The following is a 12,759-nucleotide window of genomic DNA, read 5'->3' on the forward strand; positions in this document are numbered from 1 at the left end:
ACTCTGGCTACAGGACAGGGTTCCTACCCCAGATGGACGAGCTGACGACAGACACTCCCGTATGCGTTCACTGTAATAGGAGGTGGACTGAGGCTGGGAGATGCCACGATGCTCAGAGCCGTCCTGTGTGGAGGGCCTACCATGGGCAGGCACTTTCCAACTCTTCCCCCATGAAATCCTCAGGGTTGACTCATTCGGTCAACACGTGCTCGAGCCCCTATAGAGTGTCATGAAATGTACTAGGGCCCGGTTCATTTTAGTGGAGAAACAGACACGGTACCACCCCCATGTCCTCTTACAGGTGAGACGTTCTGAGAAGTTCAGCAACTTTCTCGAGGTGCTTCAGCTACTAATGGAGGAAGGACGATGCACGTTGACACTTGGGGTCTAGATCGCCTCCCTGATGGAAGAGACATTGGAACTCCACTTTAAAGGACCAGTAGGACTTGGACAGACAGAGAGCGGGGCTCTGAGCCAAGGGCCGGAATGGAAACGCACAGAGCAGATTCGGGGCATGGAAGTGATGGCGGGGTGACTTGAGGGCCAGAAAGGGAGGGAGGGAAGTGGTGGGAAACCAGCCTGGGGCCTGGGCCGAGGCCGAGGATTATGGAGCATGAAGGCTTTATCAGCAGTTTGGACGTTCTTCTGAAGGCCACTGGGAGCTAATAATTCTGTTGTGGTTCCCCTTGAGGGGGTGATGTGATCAGACTTTAACAGCTTGAGGGGACCAGTGTGGCCTGGAGTCTCTGGAGCTAGTCTGCCAGGTCTGGATCCCAGCCCTGCCATCCACAAGCTCTAGAATTTGGGGCAAGAGACTTAAGTTCTCTGCCTCTTAGTTTCTCCTCCAGTAAAATGGGGATCTAATAACAGCGCCGGCCTCACATGACCGTAAGAATTCAATGTCCTAAGATAGGAGTGGCTCACAGGAGCGTGGGGTTGCATAATGACAATAAATAAACGCCGGTCATTCCTCGTTTCTCTGGTGTCCGTGTCAGGGATGCAGTGGCTGCAGTGGGAGGCAGGAGGATCCTGAAATTGTCCACGTGAGAGATGAGGTCTGGAGCTAAGGCCGTGAGGATGGAGAGAATGAAAGGAGAGAAACAACATGGGAAGGTGGAGTGCATAGCCAGGAACAGGGGGCGGGAGGGAGCAGCCCCGATGCCCAGCAGAGGTGACGGAGAGGATGGCACAGTGAGCAGAGCACAGAGGTGGAAGGGAAGGTGCCAGGTCTGGACCAGGCCTGGGGAGACCCACACAGAGATGTCCGTCAGGGACAATCCAGGACTCATCTGACCGGAAATAAAAGGCACTTCCGTTTTACCCTCAGCATCTCTGGACCGCAGTTCTGTGGGCTCAGGTTGTGCCTAAGGAAAAACAAGAGTGGGACCCCAGCCCGAAAGTGGGCCCTGCGACCACATCTACCTTGGGTCCCTTCTCTCTGGTGCCGCCCCCCAAGTGTACCTGCGTCAGTACACAGTCAAGCCGCTCTACATTAAGTCCTCATCTTGCAAAGAGACCAGAGGCTTGGATCAAGCCTGTCCGTCTACACAGGCCTTCTGCTGGAAATACATTTCTGAAAAGAGCCATTTGCCTATCGATTCTCTCTATAAAGTGTTTTTTTTTTTCAACTAGCCACTTGCCTACCAATTCTCTCTATAACTATTAAAACCAAAAACAAGCAAACAAACCATTAAAAATAAAAGCCACGAAAGTCAAAGGCCACGATGCAGTACAGGAGAGAAGGATGGGGACTTAAAGCAAGCCGGCCTGGGCCGGACGTGCAGCCCGACACGCACTGCGCTTCTCGTGAGCCTACTTCCTCATCTGAAACTCAGGGATGAAGATGCCTTCACCTACCTTGGAGGTTGTGAAGGTGAAGCAATATTCCAAAGCCAACTCAATAAATGTTAGGTCCTTCCTCCCTCAAACAGTCAGAGGGCTGAAACCAGTCAGGATGTAAAGTTCCGTAGTATGTTTCCAACACTAGGACTAAGGTTCACATTATTTTACTCCAAATTACCCAGCTACATAGCCTGTGAGCCCTGTATTCTCTGTTTTCACATCAGGAACTTGGGAAGAGTCACCCTTTGATAGAAATCCACACCACATGGGAAGGGTCTCCTTCTGGGCTGCATAAGGGGAGAGTTTTGAGGGAGACAGACTCGCTAAGACAGAACATCTACCTGCCAAGAACAGGGCAGGTAAAGGAGGCACATCGCAGACATGGCTGTGCCTGATAAAAGGGCCACAGAAACAGGAAAACGGCAACATTCTTTAAAGACCTAAAGCTCCTTTTATTTCATCACCGAGCTTTGTATATTTTAAGAAAGGAATTTCAGAACTCCTGATTTATTTCTCACCTGGGGCGTAACTCCTGATTACAATGAGCCCAGGCAATGTAAAAGGCATTGCTCCCATTCCCCGCAGTGCAGAGGCCCCAGCCCGGGATCCAGGACAGAGGCCTGGGCACCTCCCACAAGTGGCAAGCACGGAGTCAGGGCAGGGAGATGGCAGAGGTGGATGCCAGCTCAGAAGGGTCCTCATCTGAGCCCTGAGGCATGCGGGGCCTCCAGCTGTCTTTCCGTAGTAGTCCCGGGAGGTGGAGGCTGGGGAGCTGCCCAGTTTGCCCTTTACTCTCATGAGTCACATCTGCACACGTGCAGGGATCTGGGGGTCCCTGCAGAGAATTCCTTTGGGTAGAAGGCAGGACAGGTCAGAACCCAAGCTCCCAGCCCCTACCCACCTTTCACTGCAAGTGCACGGGCTCCTGGTCAGGTAGATCTGGGTTCAAATCCTGCCATCGTTCGCACGTTACTTGCCCAAGGTTGTTTCAGCCTCAGTTTCCTTGTCTTTAAAATGGGGATGCCCAGGTTTTTGTGAGGACTGAAGACGGTAATGCGTGCAAACCACACCGGCCGTCCCTGGGGGACAAGAGGTGCATCCCTCGCTCTCCCTACACTCACATTTAGGAAGCTCTACCCATGCTCGGGCCAGGGGCGGGCGCGAGAGGCTTCTGCTCAGAGAGACACAACTAGAAAACAAACAGAGGGTACCTCGCCCTCCCCAGCAGTGTTCCCAGGTCACTGTCCCCTTCGGGCGGAGGAGGGGGGGACCCTTCACTCGGGGACTCTCATGGAATTTGTCCCTTTCTCCTGCTTCAGCCACTGTGGCTCCCACCTGAATTTCACCACTTTACCATGTGACTTCTTTCTACCAAAGCCCCCCACGTTTCCTGTGACCCCAAGACACTAAGAAGGCAGCGACATCTGCCACGTCCATCATGGGGCACAGAGACGCTTCCGACTCCAGCTCATACTCAGGGCCCAGGCTGCTTGGGTAAATTCCTGAGTGACGGTGGTCACTGGCAGGCCCTGAACCCAGGATCGCCCAAAGAGGACACTCAGATGTGATCAAAGTGGCCACCGTCTCCCGCGCCCACGTCCCCGGCGTTTCCTCCTTCTGTATTTGTCTGGAGGGGTGGGTGGCAGGGTGGATGGCAAGTTCCAGGGGTTTGGATGACTCATTTCCTCCTGGGATCAAAAGCATGAGGCCCACAGGGGCTGGGGGGAGGGAGGGGGGCACGCGGGATGCCTCTTGCCTCTGCAAGCCAAACAGCAAGTGAGGCTGCTTCCAGCAGTAACATGAAATGAAATTCAACCAACATTTACTGAGCACCTGGTATATAAGTTCCTTGGGACAGAAAAGAGCAAGCGTGAGGGAGAGAGCCATTTTATCCATTTATTATATACAATATTAAGGCACAAGTTTAAGCAGCAAAGAATATGAAAATCTTTGGCTGACCAACAGTATCAACATTTGCTGTGAGGGACATGCCGTCTTCTTGGATTTCCCCACTCTGGACACAGACCCATCTGGCCGTGCAGCTCTGCACCCTCCACCTCTGCTTCAATACAGACTAGCACATCGAAGATGCCAGAATCTTACAGCAGAGTCTGCTGGAGGGAACACGCACACGCCACCAAGCAGGGCGGTGACACACACAGCTGGCGGGAAGTGTGGCGGCGCCCCGGCCGTTGGTGCTTTGCTGAGGTGGGTGCATGGCCTGCCCAGCCTCACAGAATGTCCCAGATTCTGCATGAGCCTCACGCGGAGAAGGAGCCTCCCCTTCCCCTCCGCAAAAGGGGAAAACACCTTAATTCAAAGAAAATCACTATGGATCAATTTGCTTACATTCCGGTTTGTAATAAATACTTACAGGTGTCTCTATGTGAACGGAATCTTAGGCAAACCACATGTAAACACACCACTGGGCACCAAAGCTTCAGGAGCTGATACAAGAAAATACTGTATATGTACTTCATTATATTGAAAAAACAATATTTTAATTCCGTGAGGAAGCGAAGTTTCATGACAAAGAAACACCTCAGTCTTGGCCTAACATGACAATAACATGCACCTAAGTCTAACAGGGTTTTACAGAATTCCTACTGGAGGCGGCGACTCGCGAATGTGTACTTACACCCGCGTGTACGCAGAGACGTGAACACATACAAGGCGTGGCAAGGGAGCAGGCTTTTTACAACGAAGCCTCTGGAAGGTACATGTACTAACGATGACTGTCCTCCTTTGAAGTGGTCACTCTGAGAGCCTCTGAGGGTCCAAAGACTCATCCCCCAGAAACATCTTACGGACTTCTTTCAAAGGAGAAAGCTAAAAGGATGTGACTTACCTTAATCGCCCAACTTTATTTATCCAACTGAGTGAATGACTCGGGATTATTTCCAAACTTAAACCTGCCTTCAAAGGATGATGCTTTCTCAACTCTAAGGATAACCAGAGGAACACGCCAGGCCCCCAGATCCATTCTAACAGAGGCGTCTGCAAAATGTTTCTACTTAGCACGGCAGTAATCAGCACAGCGTCTCGCGAAGGGTCACCTCTTAAGCAACGTGGGGTGAGATGAAACACTTGCATCTTCTGGATGTTAAGAAAAGAAACTCGACATACAACCTTACAGTCACACCTCCTATGTACGCACTGACATATACATGTCTTTATACCATTAAATTACCAGATGAGAGAAGGGGATACTACTTAAAAAACAGAAAAAGACTGCTCATTATTGACAGTTCCAGAAGAAATCCATTTACTGAAATGCTGACTTCTCCATGCTCCCAGCTGATCAGCTTCTGGTAATTTCTTAATTACTCTGCGCATCTCCCATGGGGCCACACACCAGAGGCAAACCCATTAAACAATCCTCATGTCGAATGAAGACGTTTTAAACCCACTGATTAATTAGCAAGAAAAAAGAAGAGAAAACCAACATTTATAAAGCGTATACCATGGCTGTGTCAGACTTGGAGAGGAGAAGCAGGCAACTGTGGGCTGGACCTTCTCTGTTTAAGAACACTTGCCCAGCTCCCTTGTACCACCGTCCTCCAAGGCTTAGGAGGAGGTGAGATCACTGGGGGCAGAGAGAAGCATGCCCCGCCGGCACCAGTGCAGACACGCAGCAAGACTTTGTTCTGGAAAACATACCTCTTTGCTCAGCTCCCAGCAGCCCAAGCGTGAGTTCCCTGCCTCAAAACCTTGCAACTCCTCCACCTTGCAAGTCTCCACAGCCCCCCGGGCGCTGCCCCACCTGACGTCTGTGTTCACATCAGTCCCTGGGACTCAGGCTGCTGTAGGGAGAATTTCTCTTGCCATCAGCTATGGACAAGGACGCAGGAGCCACCTGCAATTGCTAGCGCTCAGCATCCTAGGGACACAGGAGGCTGCAGGCAAACCCAGGAGAGAACAGCAGTGATGGCTGGCTTCTCTGCAGGGGGCATTCCAACAGCCTCCCCGCTGAGCCACAGAACCAACGAACTCTCTCTTCCAAGTTCACAATCCATTGGGAGCAACTGTCTCGATCCAACCCAAGTCCTGTGTAGTCAAATGCACACATAGGTTCCAAAGAGCAAGTTCTGCAAAACTGAAGAAGAGAGACATGCCTCCACTCTCTGCCCTCCAACCCAAGCCCTGGGAGGGACGTGGCAGCCCTGTCCTGCATGCCTGCTCCAAGCAGACTGGGCACGACACTGTGGCTGGCTTCCCAACTCTGGGAAGCAGAAGAAAAGCTAAGAAGAAAAAGCTAAGGAAAGGTTCTGCACACGCTCTGAAATTAGTGCCCAAAAGCAGCAACATCTCTGCTGCATACAGTACCCCGGGCAGCACGCAGAAACCGCCAGGTGACACACTGAAGGAAGAAGCGGAGTTACTCCAGCACGTCACCACACAAGGCCAAGGCCTTTACCCTTCACCCTGAGACAGGGCTCACGAGTTCATTATCAGACACCACTGAAAAGTTCTGGAGAAGGCCTGGCCTCTGGACCACTCGTAAGTAAGTGCTTTTTAAACAGACTTTGTGGTCCTGCTTACAACGGAACACAAAGACTCCTACCTATACCTGTGTTTATGGGCAGTTCTAGCAGTTCTGGGCTTTAGTCCTATTTCTTAGCTCCCGGGGTGGCAAGGGGGCAGGAAGCTCTGTGTGTGTGTGTGTGTGTGTGTGTGTGTGTGTGTGTGTGTGTGTGTGTGTGTGTGTGTGTGTGTGTGTGTGTGTGTGTGTGTGTGTGTGTGTGTGTGTGTCTAGGAGTGCACACATCACATAGAGGGGACAGAGCGGGTCAAGCCGTGGACTTATCATCCCCAAGTCAGAGGCAGTCCAGTCTGTGGCGAAGGCACAGCTCCTCTCCCAAAGCCTCGGCTCAGATCCCAGCCTCTCCTGGGGGAGGGACTTGACCTCCTGAGCCCCAGTTTCCTCCTCTGTGAAACAAGGATGATAAACTCGCCCCTGCTCCCATGTGGTCTGAGGACTCATTAAAAGGGACTTACCCCAGTGCTTGCATACAGTTGGCACTAAAAAAACGGAGCTAGGATTATTTTCTGAAAATCCAGTGAGATCATATATTGTCAACGGCCAGAACACACAGTGGGAGTTCAGTAGCTGCACTTCTCCTAAATGCAAGCAAGGCTTCGAGCTATGAAGATGAAAAGTGTCAGGGCCCACAGAAGAAGACATTTCAAAACTATAGGTCCCTCTTCTTACGGAGGAGTCTTAGCAGGTTAGAAGAAAGAAAGATTAAGGACTACAGCACAACTGAAAAATGGTGACGTCTGTGTTTGCATTCTGACAATTAACACGCCTGGCAACTCGGGGGACCAAGGAAAGCGAATGAGCCTTGTGCCTGAGCTGCCAACGAGATGTGCTGGGGCATAAAGATGAGGCTTTGCGGGAAACTGGGCTGTGGCTGTCACTCTCACCCGTTTCTAGGGGACACAGCCCATGTTTGGGGTAGCCCAGACACGGATGATGGGGGCTCGCAGAGGTGACGTGCCCTCTTATTTCTAGACGTTTTCTTTCCATCCCCCACGTTAATCAGGGGTCAAAGTGTCTTTAAGAGAGTTAGTTGCCATCAACTGAGCCTCATCACCTATAAAAAGTGATGGGGAACTGAGACTGAGACGGAGATCCCTCTGCCCCATCCCTGCCCCGACGTGTCCATACTCACCTGGCCCCCACACCAGCCATGGGGCCTCACCGCTCCCTCCTCACACCCAGGGCTGCTCTGGTTTCCCAGCGATGCTTAACGTAGGACCGCAGAAGGCAACAGGCGTGATGCACGGCGCCTACCGCAGAGCAGGGCTTGAGCAGCACCCGTTCTGCTTACTCTCCTGACCACTAGGCAGCTCAGAGGCCCCCCGGGCAAAGCCATCGGTTTCCTTCCCCAACTCTCCGTCTCCAGCTCACACCTCTGTCATCCTTCCACCACCTCAATTTGGGGAGGCTTCACCCAGGTTACACTCCAAAGACCAACTCTAAAACGAGCCACCCAAGCAAAATTTCCTAAGTGATGCTGTCTTCAGGGCTTCATCTGGGTGGGACTTGAAAAAGCCTCAGACCTGGGGCTTTTTTTCTTTTTTCTTTCCTTAAGTAAGCATGAGGAAAGGGAGCTGGGAAAACACAGATCCGGCTACCCTGCAGGGAGAAAACTATCAGGGCCCTGCGTGAGCATCTGACGGCCTGACTAGCTTCTCTCTTCTGATCCAGCCCCTTCTAGATTTGTAAAGAAAGCCGATATCTGAGTATCTGAGGAGTCAGATGGGAAACCTTACAGCACAGGGATGAGGCCCACGACCTCACTCACTCCTGGCTCTTTGACCTGGTGTTTCCGTCTTACTTTGGACAAGTTGCTCCCAATTGAAATCCTGAAAAACCTGACCACACTGTATAGATACTGGCCTGTTAGGTTACAAAGCAAGTTCCTGGCAGGGCAGAACTGATGTGCTGACACACACGTGCTGACGGTCACAGAGTCTGCGCGCTCATCAACAATGCCCAGAGGGATGCGAGGGGCGGGCAGAGCGGTGGCCACAAACAGTAGAAAGCGGGAGTGCCCGGGGAGATTCTAGATGCCACCAAGTCAAGTGTCACTCTCTTCCCGGAGTGCAGTCCTGAAAGTCCTACCTCAACAGAGCAATGAGGTGGAGATACCAAGCTCCACCCAAGAGCTGATGTGAGAGAGAAAAAAGTCGGGGCCGTGAGCTTAATGCAGGACGTCACAGGGCTCATGGATCTTCCGCCTAGTCGGAGCTTCCCTAGTTCATGGCCAGAATGAGATCAACCACTGCAGCCCAACTCCTCAAAGGTGGAGGAAGCAGCCAAGGGACCCGCCATACGGCTTTGTCCCACCGGTCATGATGAATGATGAACATTCAGTTACTGCTCTGATAAACCCCAGAACAAAGGAATTCTGTCATGGCTTGTTGCAAAAGGGGGAAAAAAAAAGGAAGGAAAAAAGGGTAAAATTAAAGAGTATGAAGCAGAGACAGAGATGAACTCAGAGAAGTGAGGGAGGATACACACCAGGAACAGAAAGCTCCCGTCCTGTTTAGAAAATACTGCTCAATCCAGAAAAGCTAAGATGTCCAAACCAAGCAGGTAATGAGGTGAAGATGGCCTTTTAAATTCCCCATCACCCTGGACATGTCTCCTCCCTGCCACACCCACACGCAATCACAGGACACCCCAGGGAGGGCACAGGTGAGATTATTACGTTATATCAAGACGGACTCTCCGAGATTCCTAGGAGGTTCTTCTGAAACAAAACAAGCTAAGAGGCAAGGAGAATGGGCGTATTTCAAGGAAGATCCATGCCCAGGTTTATCTGTTTATAACCAGAGAATGGGTGTACACAGACCCTCCCCAAGAGATACATTTTCTGTACAACGGAAAAATTCCATTTCCTATTTCTTCTTTGTTTCCAAACCTACATGCACCTCCTCTCTTCCACCATATGCAGTAAAAATCCACGACATCCTCTTCATTTTCAGTCATGTAGGCCTCCTGCTTTTGTTTTGTTTTTAACATTTATAAAAAGTGTTCTCATGAATCTGAAATCCTGATCAGTTCAAATCATTCCTGATTTCCCATCCACAACCTTCTTGATCTTTCTTTCTCTTTGCCACGTCCCTTGCTCATCAAAGTTCTGTTGCAAAATTCAACAGGGATGCCGGCGTTAGATGAGAACTTCCATCATCTCCCCATCAGGGAACTCGGGCTTGTGGAGCAAGCTGCTGACGCGACCTTTGTGGTCAGGTGACTTCCCGTGGCCGGGAGAATTCTCTGCCAAACAGAAGGGACACATTAGCAGCCTGTTCCCCAAGAGGAGCACAGCCTTCCCAGCCCTCTCTAAAACGGAACGATTTAAGTACCACCCCTCACCATCGGTGCATGCAGGTAAGGCCGTAGTGCCCAGCCCATGGTGGACCAAAGCTAAAGGACTGGCCCTGGGATTCGGACACAAAGAACAGAACTAGGACGTGATGGGAGAGGTCTGAGCGGGTGAAAGTGGCATCGGGACTTGGTGCGGAGCCCTCACCCCCGCTCTCCTCCTCTCCTCCAAACTATCACGTGCACGCCACGAGCCAGGTCCTTGTCACATGTTCCCTGCCTTCCTTGCAGAAGAGCACCCCAAGGATTAAATCTCCGAAAATAACATTGTGTTTACTTGTCTATTTTGGAGGATAAACACAGGGAACCCCTCTGGAGGAAACAATTCATTTATGCCCAGTAGCTCCCACCTCCTCCTCACCCCATGACTACGAACAGTCCAAAGCCACTTCTGGACTCATTGCCAAGCTCCTCCTAAGCTGTCTTCTCTTAAATATTTGACGGCACCTACTTAGAACTGGCCTGAGTATTGGGCCAGTTCGCCTACTTTAAATCTACCTTCTCCTTCAATCGGGAGGTGCTCTCGACCCCGAATCCTTGACGAGTAAACACCTTGAAGGCAATGTCTTTGTACCTGTTGGTCTTGATGGACCTGGTGGTGCCTGGTATCAGCTCTCAAATATACTGGGGGGCGGAGGGGGGGGCCGGGAACTAATTCCCTAACGTCCCCTGGAGCGTCTGTCTGCACACCTTCTGGGGAAGGGCTAGTTACAAAGCATACACTAAAAGGACAGATGCAACTTGTGGACTCCTTTAAATGGTAATAAGTGAGGAGTCTCTACACACATTTTAATTCCAGCATAATAAAGGGCATGCAGAGCCTAAATGCATTAGGGTAACCATAATCAGAAGATAACCCGTAAAGTCAGAGTTGACTGGGAGCCCTGCCCCCTCCCCAGCTCAACGAAAGCCTCCCCCTCTCAGGCCAGGGAGCGCTGAGGATCCCCGGAGCGTGAGAGGAGGCGGGGACCTCATACCCAGCTTCTCTGCCGTGCCCTTGGCCGCTGGGTGCTTCAGGACCGGGCTGTTGGAAGGGGTTCCGCTCAGCCGGCCGCGCGTGGGCAGGGAGGCCACACCGGGCCAGAAGAGCTCGGCGCTCTTGTCCGTCTGTGTGCTGCTGTCCTTGCTGCCTGTCTTCGCGTGGGCGCTGCTGGCCGAGGTGACAAGGGCCGCAGGAAATAGCGCTGTGGCAGGCGGGCTGGGCAGCACGGGGGCGGATGCGTGTTCATGGGGCTCCTTCCCCAGCAGCAACCCTGAGGGCAGAAGAACAGCTTTTTCAATGCCATTCTTTAAAAACAAAACCAAAACACCTAGTCTGGGGCGGGGGGAGGAGTTGTCAAGTAAATTGGTTCTAATATAACATGACAAATGATAGGACACTATTATTCTCAGGGTGCTATGGGAGAATGGAGAAGAGGCACCTTATAGGCAGAGTGCCGAGGGGTGAGGGCATTCCTGCAAAGTGTTCTAGAGCGATGCTTGCTTTGCCTAATATGGCCCAGGAGGGCTAGTCCTGGGCAGTGGCTGTGCGCTTCAGAAAACCTGAAGGCTTCCCTGCTCCTAGACACGGTCCCATCGGCCTGATGCTGTGCCTAAGAGCCCCCGACACCCCTCCACTCTTGGTAACAGATGGTCTCCTACAGGCCCCGGGTCAAAACAAACACGCTTCCTGGTCAGGGCAACACAGAGCTGTGTACAGTATTCCCCAAAGAGATCCTTGCAATGGAGAGCCATGTCCTCCAAGAAGCAGAAAGCCAGCTGGGCTCCTGGGAAGGACCACTCAGCCCTCTTCTCCCTCCCTGCCTGCCCCAAGAGCAGAGAGGCTGGGGCAGGAAGAGGGCGGGCTGGCTGGGGAAAAGGGAGGCATGATGCGCTGTGGTGTCCCTTTTCGTCAATGTCTTCCTACAAAGCTGGACAGAACAGTCACTGTTATGATGGTGAAATACGGCCCACGTTCAGAACAGTGCCAGCACTCCGGAACACTAGCCTGTAGAAAATGCGGTAAGCACAATCGAGTGTCTGTTCACTTATTTAATGAGCCAGCAATTCATAACGTCTCTTTGCCAGGGCTATTTCAAGATGCCCATTCATAACAGAATGCAACTCAATCCAGTCTGTCTACAGCAACGCTTCTCAAAATGTAATGTGCAGGGCTTCCCTGGTGGCGCAGTGGTTGAGAGTCCACCTGCCAATGCAGGGGACACGGGTTCGTGCCCCGGTCCGGGAAGATCCCACATGCCGCGGAGCGGCTGGGCCCGTGAGCCATGGCCGCTGATCCTGTGCGTCTGGAGCCTGTGCTCCGCAACGGGAGAGGCCACAACAGTGAGAGGCCCGCGTACCGCAAAAAAAAGAAAAAAAAAAAGTAATGTGCCTATCAATTACTTGGATATATTGTTAAGATGAAGATTCAAGTCAGTGGGTGGGGCCTGAGAGTCTGCTTCTCTAAGAAGCTCCCAGGAGAGGGTGGTCCAAGGCTGTGGTCCAAGGACCAAGGGTCCAAGGGTCCAAGGACCACACCTTGAGTAGCGAGGGGCTTTGGCTAGGTGCTTCACACACATCATCTCATTTCATAGGAGGTAGGGCCTGTTGTTATCCTTTGTCTTACAGAAAAGGAAATGGAAGCTTGGAGTAATAAGTATCTCACAGTGAGAAGTATCAATAGCAGAAATGGGATTGGAACCCAGCTGTGCCTGCCTTTAAGTCCACTCTGTGTTCTTGCCACCTCATCGCCCTGTCTGGTGAAAAGCCACCGTCTGGCAAGGATGTTCTGTGGAACCAAGTCACTGGCCTGTCTTCTCCCCTGGGAGCCCCTGAGCCATCAGGAAGGTATGTGTCATGACCTCTACCTCCTTCCAGAGCCCCTCGGGCAAGAGACTGTGGAAACACTTTGGGGGCTGTGCACTGTACCTTTGCGAATTGACTGTGTGCCTCTGCCTGGAACCTCAGAGGGCCCTGCTCTGTTTTTGTGACACGTGGACACCAATCGCAATAACGAGGAGGAACACCAGTGCAGAGAACAC

The 12,759-nt window shown here is 51.9% G+C and overlaps 1 protein-coding gene across 14 annotated transcripts in view; it reads right to left on the reverse strand.

Moving 5' to 3' along the window:
* Positions 1 to 6,548: 6,548 nt before the first annotated feature.
* The window catches only part of AMOTL1 (angiomotin like 1), a 173,354-nt gene continuing 167,143 nt past the window's right edge, over positions 6,549 to 12,759 (reverse strand). For all 14 annotated transcript variants that reach the window (XM_082661016.1, XM_082661025.1, XM_082661022.1 and 11 more), the window contains 2 exons: positions 10,717 to 10,992; positions 6,549 to 9,631 (listed from right to left, as the gene is read on the reverse strand). In XM_082661016.1, the coding sequence (XP_082517142.1) occupies positions 9,525 to 9,631; positions 10,717 to 10,992 (383 nt within the window). In that variant the 3' untranslated portion in view covers positions 6,549 to 9,524. The remainder of the gene's footprint in view (positions 9,632 to 10,716; positions 10,993 to 12,759) is intronic.

The sequence above is a fragment of the Grampus griseus genome (genome assembly GCF_964374135.1).
Source record: "Grampus griseus genome assembly, chromosome: 8".
Taxonomy (NCBI): domain Eukaryota; kingdom Metazoa; phylum Chordata; class Mammalia; order Artiodactyla; family Delphinidae; genus Grampus; species Grampus griseus.